Here is a 16,051-nt window from a genome sequence, read left to right on the forward strand (position 1 = left end):
TGGTCCTCTGGGAGGATCTCCTGAGATACAGTCTGAGAACATGCTCTGCAGAGGGTAGCTAGCTGCTCAAATCATTTTAGGGGGTCTCCTCAAGTTCCCAAGATCTCCTCCACGTAGGGAGCTCTGAAGGGGTACCCAGTGCTTCCTGGAGGTCCTCAAATTCTGGTGACCCACATCTCTTCCAAGGGACTTCCAGTCTTTTTGCCTCCAACTCCATTCCATAGTACACACCCAACTGTTCCCAGAGCCGAAGGGATTAGAGCAGCTGACCCTACAGTGTGAGGGAAGAGGAACCAGGCTCCAGAGGCTGCTTTTGTTAGCAGCAAACACAACACATCTCTGATCTGAACAGCAAATGTCCAAAGCATGAGTCAAGTGCCTTGTTAATAAGAAAGAGAATGAATAAGCATTCCCTTCAGCAGTAAATGTTTTCTTATATATACAGCCTTCCATTTTACTCTGGACTGACGCCAGTTCTGACTACCCACAAAGGCCCTGCATGGACTTTTAGAAAACAGACAATAATAGCTGACTCTTCTAACAAACCTGCAGTCCTCCTTGTCACAGATGTAGCAACTAACATAATCAATGCTCCAATACAGCCTCAGTCATACAACTATGGAGGTAAATCACTGGGGCTTGGAGAATGAATGGCTCACAGATGAGGAAACCAAGGGCTCAGAAGGGAGAAGTGATTTGCTCAAGGGCACAAAATGAGTTGGAAGCAGAGTCAAGCCTAGAACCTAGCACCCCTTCATTATGTGTTGTCTTCATTTCAGCGCCAGGGATGGATATTGGAAGACATTCACTGTCTTCAAACCTAGGAGTGTTTGTTCATTCATTCACTCGCTCAGTATCCATCAAGAACCTGCTATAAACTTGCAAGGTTCTAGCTTCCCTTAATACTGCTCTATAAATCCCTGATGACCTAACCTTTTAATTTTTTAAATTTTTAAAAAAGATTTTATTTATTTATTTGACAGACAGAGATCATAAGTGGGTAGAGAGGCAGGCAGGGGGTGGGGGAAGTAGGCTCCCTGCAGAGCCAAGAGCCCGATGCAGGGCTCGATCTGGGATCGTGACCTGAGCTGAAGGCAGAGGCTTAGCCACTGAGGCACCCAGGCGCCCCCTAACTTTTTTAAAGGTCTTACTGGTATAGCCTCTACCTCCTCCTGGCCTGAGAGCTCCGAGGGTGAGATTCCATCTGTTGTTGCGCTGCATGCACTTTGCACCAAGGCAATTGAGCCTTGACCTTGCCACTTTCTACTGAAATCCCGAGTTAACTTATGAACCTCAGAAAGCTCTAGTTTTGTCATCAAAATGGAGATAATATTATTACGTTCTCACAGGGTGCTATAAAAATATAAGAGAATATACATAAAGCACTTAACACAGTATATAGCTGGTGCTCAACATATGATAGCTGTTACAGTAACTGATAAGTACATTATTATCACTCTTGTTACTGTCAAGCAAAACAAGCCCCCTAGAAATATCAGCACGTGGGGTCTTCCCCTTTAGGACTCTAAAAAGGCAAGCTTGCTTTCTTTGTGTGTTGGAAAGCAACTTCTATGTCTTACAGACTGTCGGAGTCATGGGACAGGAACACCTTGCCAAGTGTTTCTGGGTCTAATTTGCCATATCCCTGAGGTCCATTCCCATACCCCATTTTCTCTGCTGGGCCCAGCTGACCAGAAAACTGTCTGCCTCTATCAGTGTACAGCTCTGTGAACCCCAGACCTGTCAGAATTGTCTGTACATGGGAAAATAAGGCTGCCTTCCAATACAACCATGTGAAAAACCACATGCAAGGGATATGGTTAGTTATAAACGGATGTAACCCAAGAAATTGTCTGTAAGTATGGCTGAAGGGTTTAAAGCCTTGACTGGGGGCTGCCTGGGTGGCTTAGTCAGTTAAAAGTCTGCCTTGGGCTCAGGTCATGATCTTAGGTCCTGTGATCAAGGCCCTGTTTCTTTCTTTCTTTTTTTTTTTTTTTAAGATTTTACTTATTTATTTGACAGAGATCACAAATAGGCAGAGAGGCAGGCAGAGAGAGAGAGAGAGGAGGAAGCAGGCTCCCCACTGAGCAGAGAGCCTGATGCGGAGCTTGATCCCAGGACCCTGGGATCATGACCTGAGCTGAAGGCAGAGGCCCCAACCCACTGAGCCACCCAGGCACCCCCAAGGCCCTGTTTCTACTTCTCCCCCTCCCTCTGCCTCCTCCCCCCGTTCATGCTGTCTCTCTCTCCAATAAATAAATAATTTTTAAAAGATTTTATTTATTTATTTGTTTGTTTGTTTAAGAGAGAGGAGGCATGCATAAGCAGTGGGAGGGGAAGAGGGAGAGAAAATCTCTTATGCAATCTCATTTTGTTCACACCTTAGAAATTTTCTGTTTTATATGTTTTACAAAATAACTGGCATACTAATGTAGCTCATGAATATGATTTAAAATAAAACAATGCACACAAATCAGAGGTACATGCTAAAATAATTTTTTTAAATTAATGATATGAACCATCAAAAAACCTTTGTTCTAGAGAAAACCTTTGCTCTAGAGAAACAGTTGGCAAGTTCCTGCTATTAGGTCCCCCAGCACTGCCCTGGAGATTATCTTCCTGAGGCCTAGCTGTCTACTTTTTCCTTTGATTCTCTGAACTACCCTCCAGCAAACCCCATCTTTCTACAAAATAAAAGGGGACTCCAGAGAGAAATGCTTATCTAAGGCTTCCAGGACCCTGTGCTCTGGGGAAGTCTCTTCTGTTGTAGGCATAGATGGTTAGCAGACCAGACTATAATTTTCTACCTTCTGAGCATAATCTTCATCTTCCAGGGTTGGTTTGTTTTTTGTTTTTTGTTTTTTTGCCACTGGAAAGGGTTGTCTCTCACCATACATTAGTACACACACATTCAGAATTATATACTTCAGTCTCTTATGAGTTTGATGATCATATCCATGTGAACAATCAACTCCAGGCCACTGACCAGGCTTAGGACCTTGGAACATCTCCAAGATGATGCTCCTTAGGGGGTCCCCTTGGCATCCAGACACAGGTTCTTCCTGACCGTACTTAGCCTCATCACCAAAACCTCTCAACCTACATTAGGGACCACTTTGACTTCAGCTGGGGAACAAGAAAGATGTCTTAGGTAAGAAGCCCAGGAAGACATTATATTCTTTCTACCAAGGACCCAAGCCCCAAACAGATTGAAAATATCGTGACAGGACAGCCCTTTGAAAAACCCAACCATCTGGGGCCACAAAATAGAGGAGTTTCATGAGCTTGATATTAACCTGGACTTGAATAACAGTTATTATTCATTAAGTACAGGCCTTATTTAAATACACCAATCCATTTCATCTTCATAACAAGTCTTTGAGCAAGATATATTGTAGTTATTGTTAGCCCTATTTTGTACATCAGGAAAGAAAGGAGGAAAGGCTAGATCATTTGCCCGAGGTCAGGCAGTAAGTGACAAGGCTGAGACCTGAATTCAGGTCATTTGACTTGAGAAGCTGAGGTCCCAACCACTACCTCACACTGCCTCTGATGCAGACAGGGTGACCATGGCAGGATCTGTGATCTTTTAGGGCACAAGTCTTGGTGAATTGGAGAGTGTAGTACATGGCATTTCTTGCAATAGAGATTCTAGACTTGTATTTTCCTACTAGAAGAAGGGGTCTGCCCATAGACAAGGTTATGAGACCTGATCAGGATTGTCACATACTGAAAGAAGACAAAAGAGAGATACAAAGCAGAGAAGCCCAGATAGAGTAGGTTGACAGACTCTTGCCCCAAAGCTCAAAGCCTCTGCTTCAAGCATCAATGCCAGGACCACCTGGGCTCCAACTATAGGAGCAGGGACAGGAGCTGAACATTCTCACTCTGCCCTATGGCCTGGGTGCATGAGCCAAACAGATGGAAGTTGCTGTGGATTAGGGGTTGATGTTTTTTTAATTTGACTCCTCGTTCTTTAATTACTAGTTACTCTTAGTTGTCTTGAATAGTGGCCTGAATTGGTTGCTCACAAACATCTTCCTTAGATGGCTATGGTCTGAGTTTAACAAGGTAGTATATATAAAATTCCTGGCATGAATAGCATGATCAAACAATGGTAGTTCTGAACCCCTCCTTTCATTGTCTATCTATATAAAGTATCCCAGAGGAAGGGGTGATTAGAAGGTCATTTGCTGTCTGACTGGAGCTGCCTAAATGGAACTTGCATGAAACCAAATTCACACCACACAATTCTGGTTGGATGCTTTTCTTGTCCCCAGAAAGACTGTTCTTCAAACAGGTGCCCACTGGGAGACTGTGAAGAGAAAGGATGGGGTTCCATTCTTTCCATCCCTCGGGGAAAAAGGAGGAGCTGGGGTGCCCACCCTCTTGGGACTACATGGCAGCCCCTGTAACCTGAAAGCTCCCTACCTGTTATGAGGGTGTGATACATCTGCCAAATGTACATCACTTGAGAGACCAGCTTTGCAACAGAGCTTGGGCTAGGCCCTGACTGTGGTCCCATTAGGGGCATAATGCTTCTCCTACATGATTGTTTCATTCACATGGAAAGACCCGCAAGAGTGTAAGACTCCTGGCTTCCCCCCGACCTCCACCTGTCAGGAAAATGGATATCTGATAGTGAGTTCTGACAAGAGTCATCCTGACTAGCTCAGCACTTTCCTCTTCCCTTTCTCTTGGGAATGTGCCGCTTGCAGGGGAAACACATTCTACTTGCTCCTCCTTGCTCTATGATTTAAGCGGGACCTGCCCCCACTAGAGGGCACTCCGTAGGGATGGGTAAATTGGCTTAACCTCAATTTTGTCAATTAATCTTTGACAAAGAAAGTAAAAATATGCAATAGGAAAAAGAAGGTCTCTTCAACAAATGGTGTTGAGAAAACTGGACAGCCACATCCAAATGGAGTATTATTCAGCCAACTAAAAGAATGAAATCTTGCAATTTGCAACAACATGGGTGGAATTAGAGGGTATTATGCTAAACTAAATAAGCCAGTCAGAGAAAGACAAATACCATATAATTTCACTCATATGTGGAAATTCAGAAACAAAACAGATGAACATAGAGGAAGGGAAGAAAAAAAATAAGATAAAAACAGAGAGGGAAACAAACCATAAGAGACTCTTAACTCTAGGAAACAAACAGGGTTGTTGGAGGGGAGATGGGTAGGGGAATGAGGTAACTGTGATGGGCATTAAGGAGGGCACTTGATGTAATGAGCACTGGGTATTATATGCAACTAACAAATCACTAAATTCTATCCCTGAAGTTAATAATACAGTATATGTTAACAAAATCGAATTTAAAAAAAGAATGAAATTGAACCACTTTCTAACACCATACATGAAAATAAATTCAAAATGGATTAAAGACCTAAGTGTGAAACCCAAAACCATAAAAATCCTAGAAGAGAGAACAGGCAGTAATTTTTCTGACATTGGCCATAGCAAGATTTTTTCTAGATATGTCTCCTGAGGCAAGGGAAACAAAAGCAAAAAGAAACTATTGGGACTTCATCAAAATAAAAATTCTCTGCACAGTGAAGAGTACAATTGATAAAACTGGAAAGCAACCTACTGAATGGAAGAAAATATTTGCAAATGACATACTCAATGAAGGGTTAGTATCTAAAATATATAAAGAACTTACACAACCCAACACCAGAAAACCCCAAATAATCCAATTTAAAAATGAGCAGAAGACATGAACAAACATTTCTCCAAAGAAGACATAGAGATGGCTCACAGACATGTGAAAAGATGTTCAACTTCAAGGAAATGCAAATCAAACCCACAATGAAACATCACCTCACACCTGTCAGAATGCCTAAAATAAAAAACTCAAGAAGAAAGTGTTGGTGAGGATGTGGAGCAAAAGGAAGCCTCATGCACTGTTGGTGGGAGTGCATGAGGGAGAACAAAGAATTAAAAACAATTGCCATATGATCCACAACTGGGTATTTACCCAAAGAACACAAAAACACTAATTTGAAGAGATATATGCACCCCTGTTTATATCAACATTATTTATAATAGCCAAATTATAGAAGCAGTCCAAGTGTCCATCAACTGATAAATAAGATGTGATATATATATGTATAAAGAAATATTACTCAGCCATAAAAGAGAATGAAATCTTACCATTTACAACAACATGGATGGATCTAGAGAGAATAATGCTAAGTGAAATAAGTCATTCAGAGAAAGACAAATATCATAGGATTTTACTCATATATGGAATTTAAGAAACAAAACAACCAAAAGAGGAAAAAAAGGACAAACCAAGAAACAGATTCTTAACTATAGAGGACAAACTGGTGGTTACAAGAGGTGAGGAAGGTAGAAGGATGGGTGGGGTGTACACCTGAAATTAAAACAACACTATATGTTAAACTGGAATTGAGTTTTTAAAAAAATAATAATAACAAAAAAGAAAGCCTACTTGCCTGCCAGTATAAGTCCCATTCTCCAATACCAGCCTTATCCATCATAAGGGAGATGTTAGATTGACTTCTCCATGAAACTTACAGCTTAAGTGAAGGAATAAGGTGCTTTCATTGGGCCTCCTTAGAGAACCCACCAGATGCCAATGACAGTCATCTAGAGAATAAGTCCGCTACTGTCCTTGGGGCATTAATGGAGGTGAGGATAGGACCCAGAATTACGGGCAAAGCCTCACCCCATACAGAAATCTCACTGATGGAATCTCTGAAAGAGGACAGACAGAGGCTAGCTACAATAATAGCTAATGTTTATTGGGTGCTAAGAACAGACTCTGGCTAAGGAATTTGACCCTGTAAATCACCATCATTATCTCCATCTCACAGGAGAAGAAACTGAAGCTCTGCGAGATTAGGTACAGCCAAGATGGACAGATGGCCCATGGTGGAGCCACACGGTTACTCCAGGAGCCACATGTCCCACCAGAACACAGTGCTGCCTCTAGCTCAAGATGACATCTCCCACGATGATAATGAGGGTAGATGTGGTTGATACCTCCTGACTGGGGGCCAGCACTCTTGACTACACGTGTATAAGCAACAATAAGGGTGTCTTCAGGCTTTCTCTCCTTCTGATGCCTTGGGCTTCTGGAAATATCCTCCCAGTTAGCCTGTCAGTGGCAGCACCCCGTGTGGTCCTGTGTGTCTCTTTCCAGGGCCGCCGCCATGCCCTCTGCCCTGCATGCTAGCCTCTGTGAGCAGTGTATGATCTCGTGCCCCACATCCTGCATTCACTGGTGCCGCTGCTCATAGAATCCCGATTTCCTCCACGCCAGTGTTTCCTAAACTTGGGTCACCTGCATAGCACTGTCACATTTTTTGCCATGTCCATGTGCCACCTAAACATTGATTGGTTTAACATTTTTTAATTTGCCTTAGCAATGAGCTAGAAAACCAGGATTAAGTCCCAACTCTGCTGTTTCCCAGCTTTGTGTTACCCGACAAGTGCCTTGCGCTCTCTATGCCTCAGTTTCCTAATCTGTATAACAGGGATGATCAGAGCAACTACTTCAGCGGGTTGCCATGTGGACGAAATGAGGTACTGCCAGTAAGGCCTGATCACAGCACCTAGCACAAAGTAAGTGCTCAGAAAGTGTCAGCTACCCTTGTCTTTACATTTATCCAAAAAGGAAACTCTCTATCTCTACCATAAATGGACAACTCTGTCCCACTTATATCACAGAGAGAGGAGTTATAAAAGTAAAGTGAAAACACTTACTAAATACTGGTTATTGCCTGACAAAGTTTCCAGGCCCAAGGCTTGCTCTCACTTTGTCAGGAAGGGAGACAAGCCTGGGTCTGAAAGATGTTGAAGGCACACTCGGTTCAAGCCAGGGTGAACATCTTGTCTTGAGTGACCTCAGACTTCTGGTTTTAGTCCTGAGAGTCCTGTAAGCCCCCTCATTCCCAGGCTACCTCAGATTTAGGCTTTCTTCTTCATACAAAGACTAAAAATAACTGACAAGGGAATAACATTCTTGTGATGTGAGTACGTGTGTTTAGGGCTGAGTCAGTACCCCACTTACTTGATCTTGCGGATTAAGCCCCACCGTGGGCCCCACCGCACAAGCCCACCTCTGAGGGCTGAATTTCCAAACTACATACATGTACAGAAAAGCCATCATATGTGTACAACTGGGACTGTCCCCAAAGGAAAACCATATTAGTACATGCCCAACAAGAGGAACCATGATCCGTGGCACAGCTAAAATTACTCTGTGTTATACAACCATCAAAATATCATGTTTTGAAGTATCTTTAATGAGAGAGAAAAGTGATCATGATAAAATTTCTGGTTTAAAAAAAAAAAGTCAGACCAAGATATCCTCAGTAAGTGGGTAGATAAATAAACTGTAGTACATCAACACAGCATGGTATTATCCGCTGCTGAAAAGAAATGAGTTATCAAGCCATGAAAAGACATGGAGGAGACTCAAATCATGTTGCTAAGTGAAAGACGCCCGTCTGAAAAGGCCACATACTGTGTGATTCCAACTATCTGACATTCTGGAAAAGGCCACACTATGAAGAAAGTAAAAAGATCGGTGGTTGCTAGGAGTTAGGGTTGGAAGGAAGGGTGCATAGCTGGAGCACAGGGGATCTTTAGGGCAGTGAAACTACGCTGCATGATACTATAATGGTGGATACATGTCCTAATACATTTGCCTAAACTCAGAGAATGAACAAGAGTGAAACCCATGGTAAACTGTAGACTTGGGGTCATAATGATGTGTCAGTGTAGGTTTCCCATTGTAACAAATGAACCACTCTAGTAGGGGGTGTTGCTAATGGAGAAGGCTGTGCATGTGTGAAGCAGGGGGTATGTGGGAAATCTCTGTACCTTCCTTCCTGCTGTGAACCTAAAACTCCCCTGGAAGAACAAAGTCTTAAAAAAAAAATTTTTTTAAGATTTTTATTTATTTATTTGACAGAGATCACAAGTAGGCCAAGAGGCAGGCAGAGAGAGGAGGGTGGAGCCCCTGACTCGGGGCTCGATCCCAGGACCCTGAGATCATGACCCAAGCCAAAGGCAGAGGCTTTGACCCACTGAGCCACCCAGTCGCCCCAAGTCTTAAAAATTTTTAAAGCAGGGACACCTGGGTGGCTCAGTCAGTTAAGTATCTGCCTTTACCTCAGGTCATGAGGGCCCTGGGATTGAGCCCCACGTTGTCAGGCTCCCTGCTCAGTGGGGAGTCTGCTTCTCCTTTTCCCTCTGCCCCTCCCCGCGCCCAACCCCTGCTTGTGTGCATGTGCTCTCTCTCTCTCTCAAGTAAATAAATAAAATCTTTTTAAAAACTTTTAAAGCAGACTACAAAACCACACATAGTAAGACCTTCGTTTTTTAAAATACAGAGAAAGATAAAGAAAGAAATACACTGTAATATTAACAATTTTGGGGCGCCTGGGTGGCTCAGTCGGTTGAGCATCTGCCTTCAGCTCTGGTCATGATCCTGAGGTCCAGAGATCAAGTCCTGCATCAGGCTCCCTGCTCAGTGGGGAGCCTGCTTCTCCTTCTCCCACTCCCCTGCTCGTGCTCTCTCTCTGTCAAATAAATGGGTAAAATCTTTAAAAAGCAAAAAACAAAACCCAATATTTATCTCTGAGTGGCAGGATTCTGGAGGGATTTTTTATTTCTTCATATTTACTTCTGTATTTCTTATTTGTATCTATTTCTATATTTTCTAAGAAATTTTAGCACAGAACATATATTACTTTCATTACCAGGAAAAGAAGTTGAATAAAAATTATACATCTAAAAAGTACTAGGAAGAAAATAACCAGAACTGATTAACCCCAGCCTTTGAAAATTGTTTTTTACAGCTGTGGCGCACTGGGAGGGAGGTTTTCTGGCTGACTGGCTGTCACCTCCTTTCCTTCTCCTCTGGAGAAGGCCCTTGCAGAGAAGGCGGGGCTTGTCCAAGGTCACAGGTTTCTGCTGCCTCTGCATCCCATCCGGTGAGGCTGCCTCTGAGCTGTCCCCTGAACCTCAGGCTCTGACCTCCAGGGTCTATAAGGCAAACACAATATCCCTTTCCCCCTTTTCTTGATTTTTTCCATCATTTGGACTGTGGCACCCAATAACTTCCCCAAGACACATGTTACGAACTAGAGGCAGGGTGCCATCTAACACAGTAAGTCCCAGCTTTGGACCCAAACAGCCTGAGCTGGAATCCCTGCTCGCCACCTTCTAGCTACACGGCCTTGGGCACACCTCTATACCTCTTTCCACAACAGCGGCCTCCTCACTATCATAAGGATTAAGTGAAATAACATTCTAGCAGGACATCAAATGGGACTCAATTTCTATCAATTTTTGCATTTACTACACAAGAACTCTTTCTCTATCTCCCTTCCACTAATTCAAAGAACTCCCCAAGTGGCAGGGGCAAAATCTCTCCTCTACCACCCATCTAGGTCTCTGCTCCTCCTTGGTCAAGACCCCTCAGATGACAGCTGAGTCATAGAGAGAACGGCTGAGAGGCAGCCCAGTGGCCCCATGGGGGCTTCCCAGAAGAGGTGGCAAGGTTGGGGGAGGTAGCTAACTTGAGACCCCAGTTGGCCAGGCTAAAAGAATCTGATCATCAGGTATATACACAATAAACCAGGGCCCCATTTAACTGTCGCACACTGTATGAGCATCATGTCCATCCCTTCGTAAGGAAAACGAATTGATCCTGAACACTCAGCACCTCCCACCATCATTCTGGATGTGGGACACACAGTGGAGAATGAGACAAGGTCTCTGCCCTCACAGGGCTCAATCTCCACTCCTGCTGGAGGTGTAAGTGGCATCCATCCACCTTCATTACCAAGACTGGGGGAAGAGGCAGGGCCATTTGAGAAGCTGAGAACCATAAATGTAGTTCAGTCCATCAGGCCAGGAATCCAGCTTCCTCTCACAGAGAGTCAGAATCCCTCAGCCTGAAGCTAGGAGCCCACTGGTTCCCCCCACCCCGGAAATCAGTGCCAATAAAAAGGCATTAATAATCCTCATCCAAGATACTAACTTCCCTGCTCTGTCATTTGGTGGCTGGGTGACCTTGGACAAGTCATGTAACATCCCCTAGTCCTACTGTCTTCCCTGTAAAACTGGGTAAAGATACCACCCTCATGGCATTACTGAGGAGGGCACAAGAAATCCCGCACGGAAAGCCTTAGACAGAGCATCGGAAGACAATCATTGCTTCCCCCTGCCCTCTCAGATGTGGCACCAACTGGAGAAAAACAGAGCATGGTGGTTAGGAACAGAGCTTCCAGAAACAGGTGCCTGGGGTCACCTCTCACCAGCTGTGTGACATCTCTATGCTAAAATGTCCCCATCTACAAGATGAGGACAATAACAATAATTCCTACCCTAGAGGGTGTTGGATGCTGAATTACTATATGGGACGTGCTTGGAACAGGGTTCGATGCACATCAAGAATGGTATGTTTGTTTGTTTGTTTCCTTCTTCCAGAAAACATGTTTATTGGATCATTGATCATGCTGGAGCAATTAGCACCTCTTTATATCTCCCAGATGACCTTTGAGAGTATGCAGGAATGTCCCGCTTACTAGAAACATAAAGAAAGGTGCATTAGATGTGAATATAGTCACCTCCAACACAGACACACAGACACACCCACACCCACACACACCCCACTGTATCAAGGATAACCAAACATGACGATGACAACTGTATTGTCCATTTGGTCAGATATCACAGGAAGTGGGAGTACCCTCTCACTCACAGCTATGTTAACTCGGCCGTTAGAGTCAGACCTGGGTTCCAGTCCTAGAACGGCTCTTCCTTAGTGGTCTGAACTTTGGCAAGTCACTTAACCTGTATTTCTTCTCCAGAAAAGTACCGGGTGAGGTTGCAGGGGAGTTAACCCCACCTGTGTCACCAGCATGTCATTGCCCCTGGTGGGGATGATGGAGCCCTTAGCAGACTCTGACTCCCTAGTGCTTCCAGCCAGAACAGTCCTGGGAAGCTTCCTCCTTTCCCCTGCTGGAGACCCAGCTCAGACAAGCCTGTGGGCTGCTTTACTTCCCCCACCCAGCAGCCCCCAAAGAGCAGTCTGAGAGAGTTAAGAGCACACCAGCTGCCAAGCTCTGGGAGGCAGAAGCACTGGCCAGGGTTCCCAGACCCTACACTCTGTTGACTCGGACTGCAGAGCATCTCCAGGCTTTCACAAATATTTCCTGGGCAGGAGGGAGCAGATATCTAGGCCGTTCTCTGCCTTCTGTCCGCTGGCCTTTCCTTTGGAGAAAGCCAGCCTGAGTGCCGTTTATTGTAGGATAGCTTTGACACTGAGCTCCTGGAGGTGAGCGGGGCTAGGGGCACAGTTTGGGCACAGGTACCCCCTCCATGGAGGAGGGAAGGGGCACAGGGGGCAAAGCTGGATGCAGAAAGAGAGATGGAGACAGAGATGAAAACAGGGGCTACGACCAGAACACAGGACAGGAGGAGCAGGGACAGAAACAGGGGCAGGATCAAGGATAGAGACAGGGCTGGGCCTGCACAGGGTCCTAAGTGGATAGGACTGTGGCACAGGGTTGCGGGGGCGGACAGAGGGAGACAGAAGTAAGCACAGAGCAGAGCTGGAAAAGGGGTAGCAGGCAGTGGGAGGAAAGCCCTGCCCGGGGGGCTTACATAAGCTGGGGACCCTCTATTCCCCAGAGGGGCCTACAGGAAATCTGGGGGTGGGCTCTCCAGTGAGAACCCACATTTTCACCCTAGCCTGTGCATGCTTTCCAACAGAGCAGACAGAGCACGGTTTAATTAAGTTAGGACTGGCAAGATTCACTTCTTATTTAAAAATCATGACAGCAACAATAAAAATACTCAGCTGAAATGGCACCCAACAAAGCCAACTCCCCTGAAAGTTAAAGTCAAGCGCCCCCGTCCCAGCACCCTGTACCTTTAAGGAGGAGAAGGGTTCCCTTGCGTCCCAGCTGAAGAGCAGGTTATTCTTAGATATAGCAATGACTTACCTAAAACTGAGTTATTCCCCTTTCCTCCTCTGGCCAGCCTCTCTTCACTCTGGGGAGCTTTTACCATTTAAGGTCAATGTTACATCTGGCTCTGGAGCTCTGAGCTGAGAAGCCTCTGGCTGCTGAGCCACGGCCACCGCCTCCTCCTAGAGGGGCTGGGACTTGGAGCCTGGAGCTCCTCAGGGAGCCCCCTCTGGCCCCACTCAGGGGGCTGACGGCAGGGGAAGCTAACCAGGCCGGCCCCAGAGCTTAGGGCAGGCTGGGCTTGTGAGTCAGGAGCTTGCCCTGAGTGCCTCTCACGGGCACCCACACAGTGAATGGCAGTGCCCATGGGCAGCCCGTGCTGCTGGGCACTGTCCTGGCCAGACAGGGACCAAACAAACTGCAGATCTGCCTCCCAGCCTGGAATCCCCAGCAAGCATGTGAGGCTGGACAAGATCCTGGCCCCAAGCCAGGAGAAACTGGGAACACTTCCTGTCCCAGGGATTCATGGGCGGGGGCTGCTCCCACCTTAAACCCTTGGGATTACCAGAGTGAAGGGCCTAGGAGGTTCAGCTAATCCCAGACCTGGCAGCAGCCCCAGTGGCTTCAATCTCTGCTCCTGCGCTCAGCAGTCCTGTGGTCTTTGCATTGAGGAGTTCCAGTCTCCTCATCTCCAAGACAGGGATAACAGCGATAACGCCTAACTCAAAGAGTTGCAGGAAGGCTAAAGGAGACCATAGTGAAGCCTTAGCATAGTGCCAGCATCTCATCGAGTTGATTGGCACAAATTCATTTCCTGCCCCTGCCCAGACGCAGGCAAGGACAGGCTGTCTCCCTCCTGGAAGTCCACACGCTGACCCTGCTTGCTCCTCACCCACCTTGGGTGCAGTGCCCACCTTGGTCCAAAGTCACAGAGCTCCAGATTCTGTGCAAGTCACATGGAGGCTCCAGCCATCTTCTGAAGCTGGAGGCAGGTCAGAGAAGCCCTGGGTAGGTTGCCAGATAAAATACAAGACACCACTTAAATATGAATTTCAGATAAACAACACATAACTTTTGGGGCACCTGGGTGGCTCAGATGGTTAGGCATCTGCCTTCGGCTCAGGTCATGATCTCAGGGTCCTGAGATCGAGCCTCATAGTCAGGCCCCCAACTCAGCAGAGAGTCTGTTTCTCCTTCTCCCTCTGCCTCTCCCCCTGCTTACGTGCGCTCTCTCTCTCTCTCTCTCAAATGAATAAAGAAAACCTTTAAAAAATACATAACTTTTGTATTTATACATAACTTTTTAAATATATAACTTTGTGTATTTAAAAAATACATAACTTTTGTAATGTAAGTATGTCCCAAATATTATACAGGACATATTTATTTCATATATATATATATAAATAAATATAAATCCTTTCAGGTAAGATATATATATCTTACCCAAAATGTTAATTGAACTGCACATCATCTATTTTCATTTGCTAAATCTGGCAACTCCAGCCCTAGACCATCATTTGTCACCCCAGAAATCATCTACCAGTTCTGAGAGTTATAGGGATTGGTGCTTCAAAGCCTGTGCCCTCAAGCCTGCCTGGTGACAACTGCCTGGCTGTATACAGTCCTATTCCCAGCTTCTGGCCATGGGTCAGCCACCCCAGCCATGGCAGGCTTTCTCCAACAAACATGACACCCTGGGCCTCAATCCTAACCCAAACCATAGGTATCTAGTCCTGGTCTCCCTGGTTATTATGAGAAATATTCCTGATGAGAATAGAGTTTGTGCTGTTACACCCTTAAAAATAGTATTTTTGTAGATGGAACCAGAAGAGACTGAACCATGTACTAGTTCTGCTTTCCCTCATGTGTCTACACCTATCCATTTGCTGGGTATAGCTCCCACTAACAAAGATACATCGTGGTAACTACTAAAATTTCAGGTATAGGAACTAGAAGGAATTTAGCAAACTGTATAGTACTATTTCTCTAACTTCACTGTGTGTGTGAGAATCCCCAAGCATGAAGTTCCTTGAATCCCTCTTCCAAAAGTTCTAATTCCATGGATCTACAGTGGAAATGCAAGAATCTGCATTTTAATTAAGGCCCTCAGGTGATTCTTATGCAGTTGGTCCAAAGACCCCACTTTGGGGAATGATGCTCCAAGGGTTGATCTTGTGAATCTAGCAGGAGTTAATCCAAAGATGAACTAGAAACTTAGGCTGAAAAGGAATGGAAGACATTGGGTACACATGAGGGTGTGTGTGGGACTGAGGTGTGGGTGTGTATACAAACCATACATTGAGCCCCTGCTATATTCCAACCTCTACATTAGATGCTCTACACAAAAGTATGTATGTATCCTCACAAGTGCCCTATGAAATAGGATTATTGTACCTTTACTTCCAAAAGGAAACTGAGACATGAAGAGGTGAAACCACTTGCATTCCACAGCTGGGAAATGGTAGAGTTAAGGGGTCAACTTAGGTCGGTTGGCCCTAAAACTCTTTCCCCCTCAGCCAGGGTGTCTTAAACTAGGGTTCATGGATAGCCTCCAGAGTTTCTGAACCAACTGAAATTGTATGTGAAACACTGTATGATTTTGTTTCTCTTGGGTCCAGGTCTGTAGCTTTCACCAGTCTCACAAAGGAGACACCAAATAAATTTTAAAATCACTGCATTAATACAAACATTTCATAAAACATATTACTGGCGGGTGTGTAATATGGAACAAGCTCTATAGAAGACAATTTAGCCTTCTCAAGATGATAAGACTCGGGATATTTGACCCAATTCCAACTCTATGAATTTGTTCTACAATCACACTCTCACACTTGGGAAGTGACAAATGAACAAGATTATTCATTACTGCTTTGTTTTTAAAAGCAATAGGATTGGAAACAACATGAATATCCATCAATGTGGGGGACCATAAAAGATGGTGGGGTGCAGGGACACCTGGGTGGCTCAGTTGGTTAAGCATCCGACTCTATTTCAGTTCAGGTCATGATCACAGGGTCACAAAATCAATCCCACGTCTGGCTCCATGCTGGGCATGGAGCTTGCTAAAGATTCTCTCTCTCCCTCTC

At 45.1% G+C, this 16,051-nt stretch overlaps 1 protein-coding gene across 1 annotated transcript in view; it reads right to left on the reverse strand.

Moving 5' to 3' along the window:
• The window catches only part of IRAG1 (inositol 1,4,5-triphosphate receptor associated 1), a 119,522-nt gene extending 106,317 nt beyond the window's left edge, over positions 1–13,205 (reverse strand). The window contains exon 1 of the mRNA XM_032853472.1: positions 12,999–13,205. Within this exon, the coding sequence (XP_032709363.1) occupies positions 12,999–13,065 (67 nt within the window). The 5' untranslated portion in view covers positions 13,066–13,205. The remainder of the gene's footprint in view (positions 1–12,998) is intronic.
• Positions 13,206–16,051: the final 2,846 nt, after the last annotated feature.

The sequence above is a fragment of the Lontra canadensis genome, unplaced genomic scaffold (genome assembly GCF_010015895.1).
Source record: "Lontra canadensis isolate GAN:19392208 unplaced genomic scaffold, GSC_riverotter_1.0 scaffold7, whole genome shotgun sequence".
Lineage (NCBI taxonomy): Eukaryota > Metazoa > Chordata > Mammalia > Carnivora > Mustelidae > Lontra > Lontra canadensis.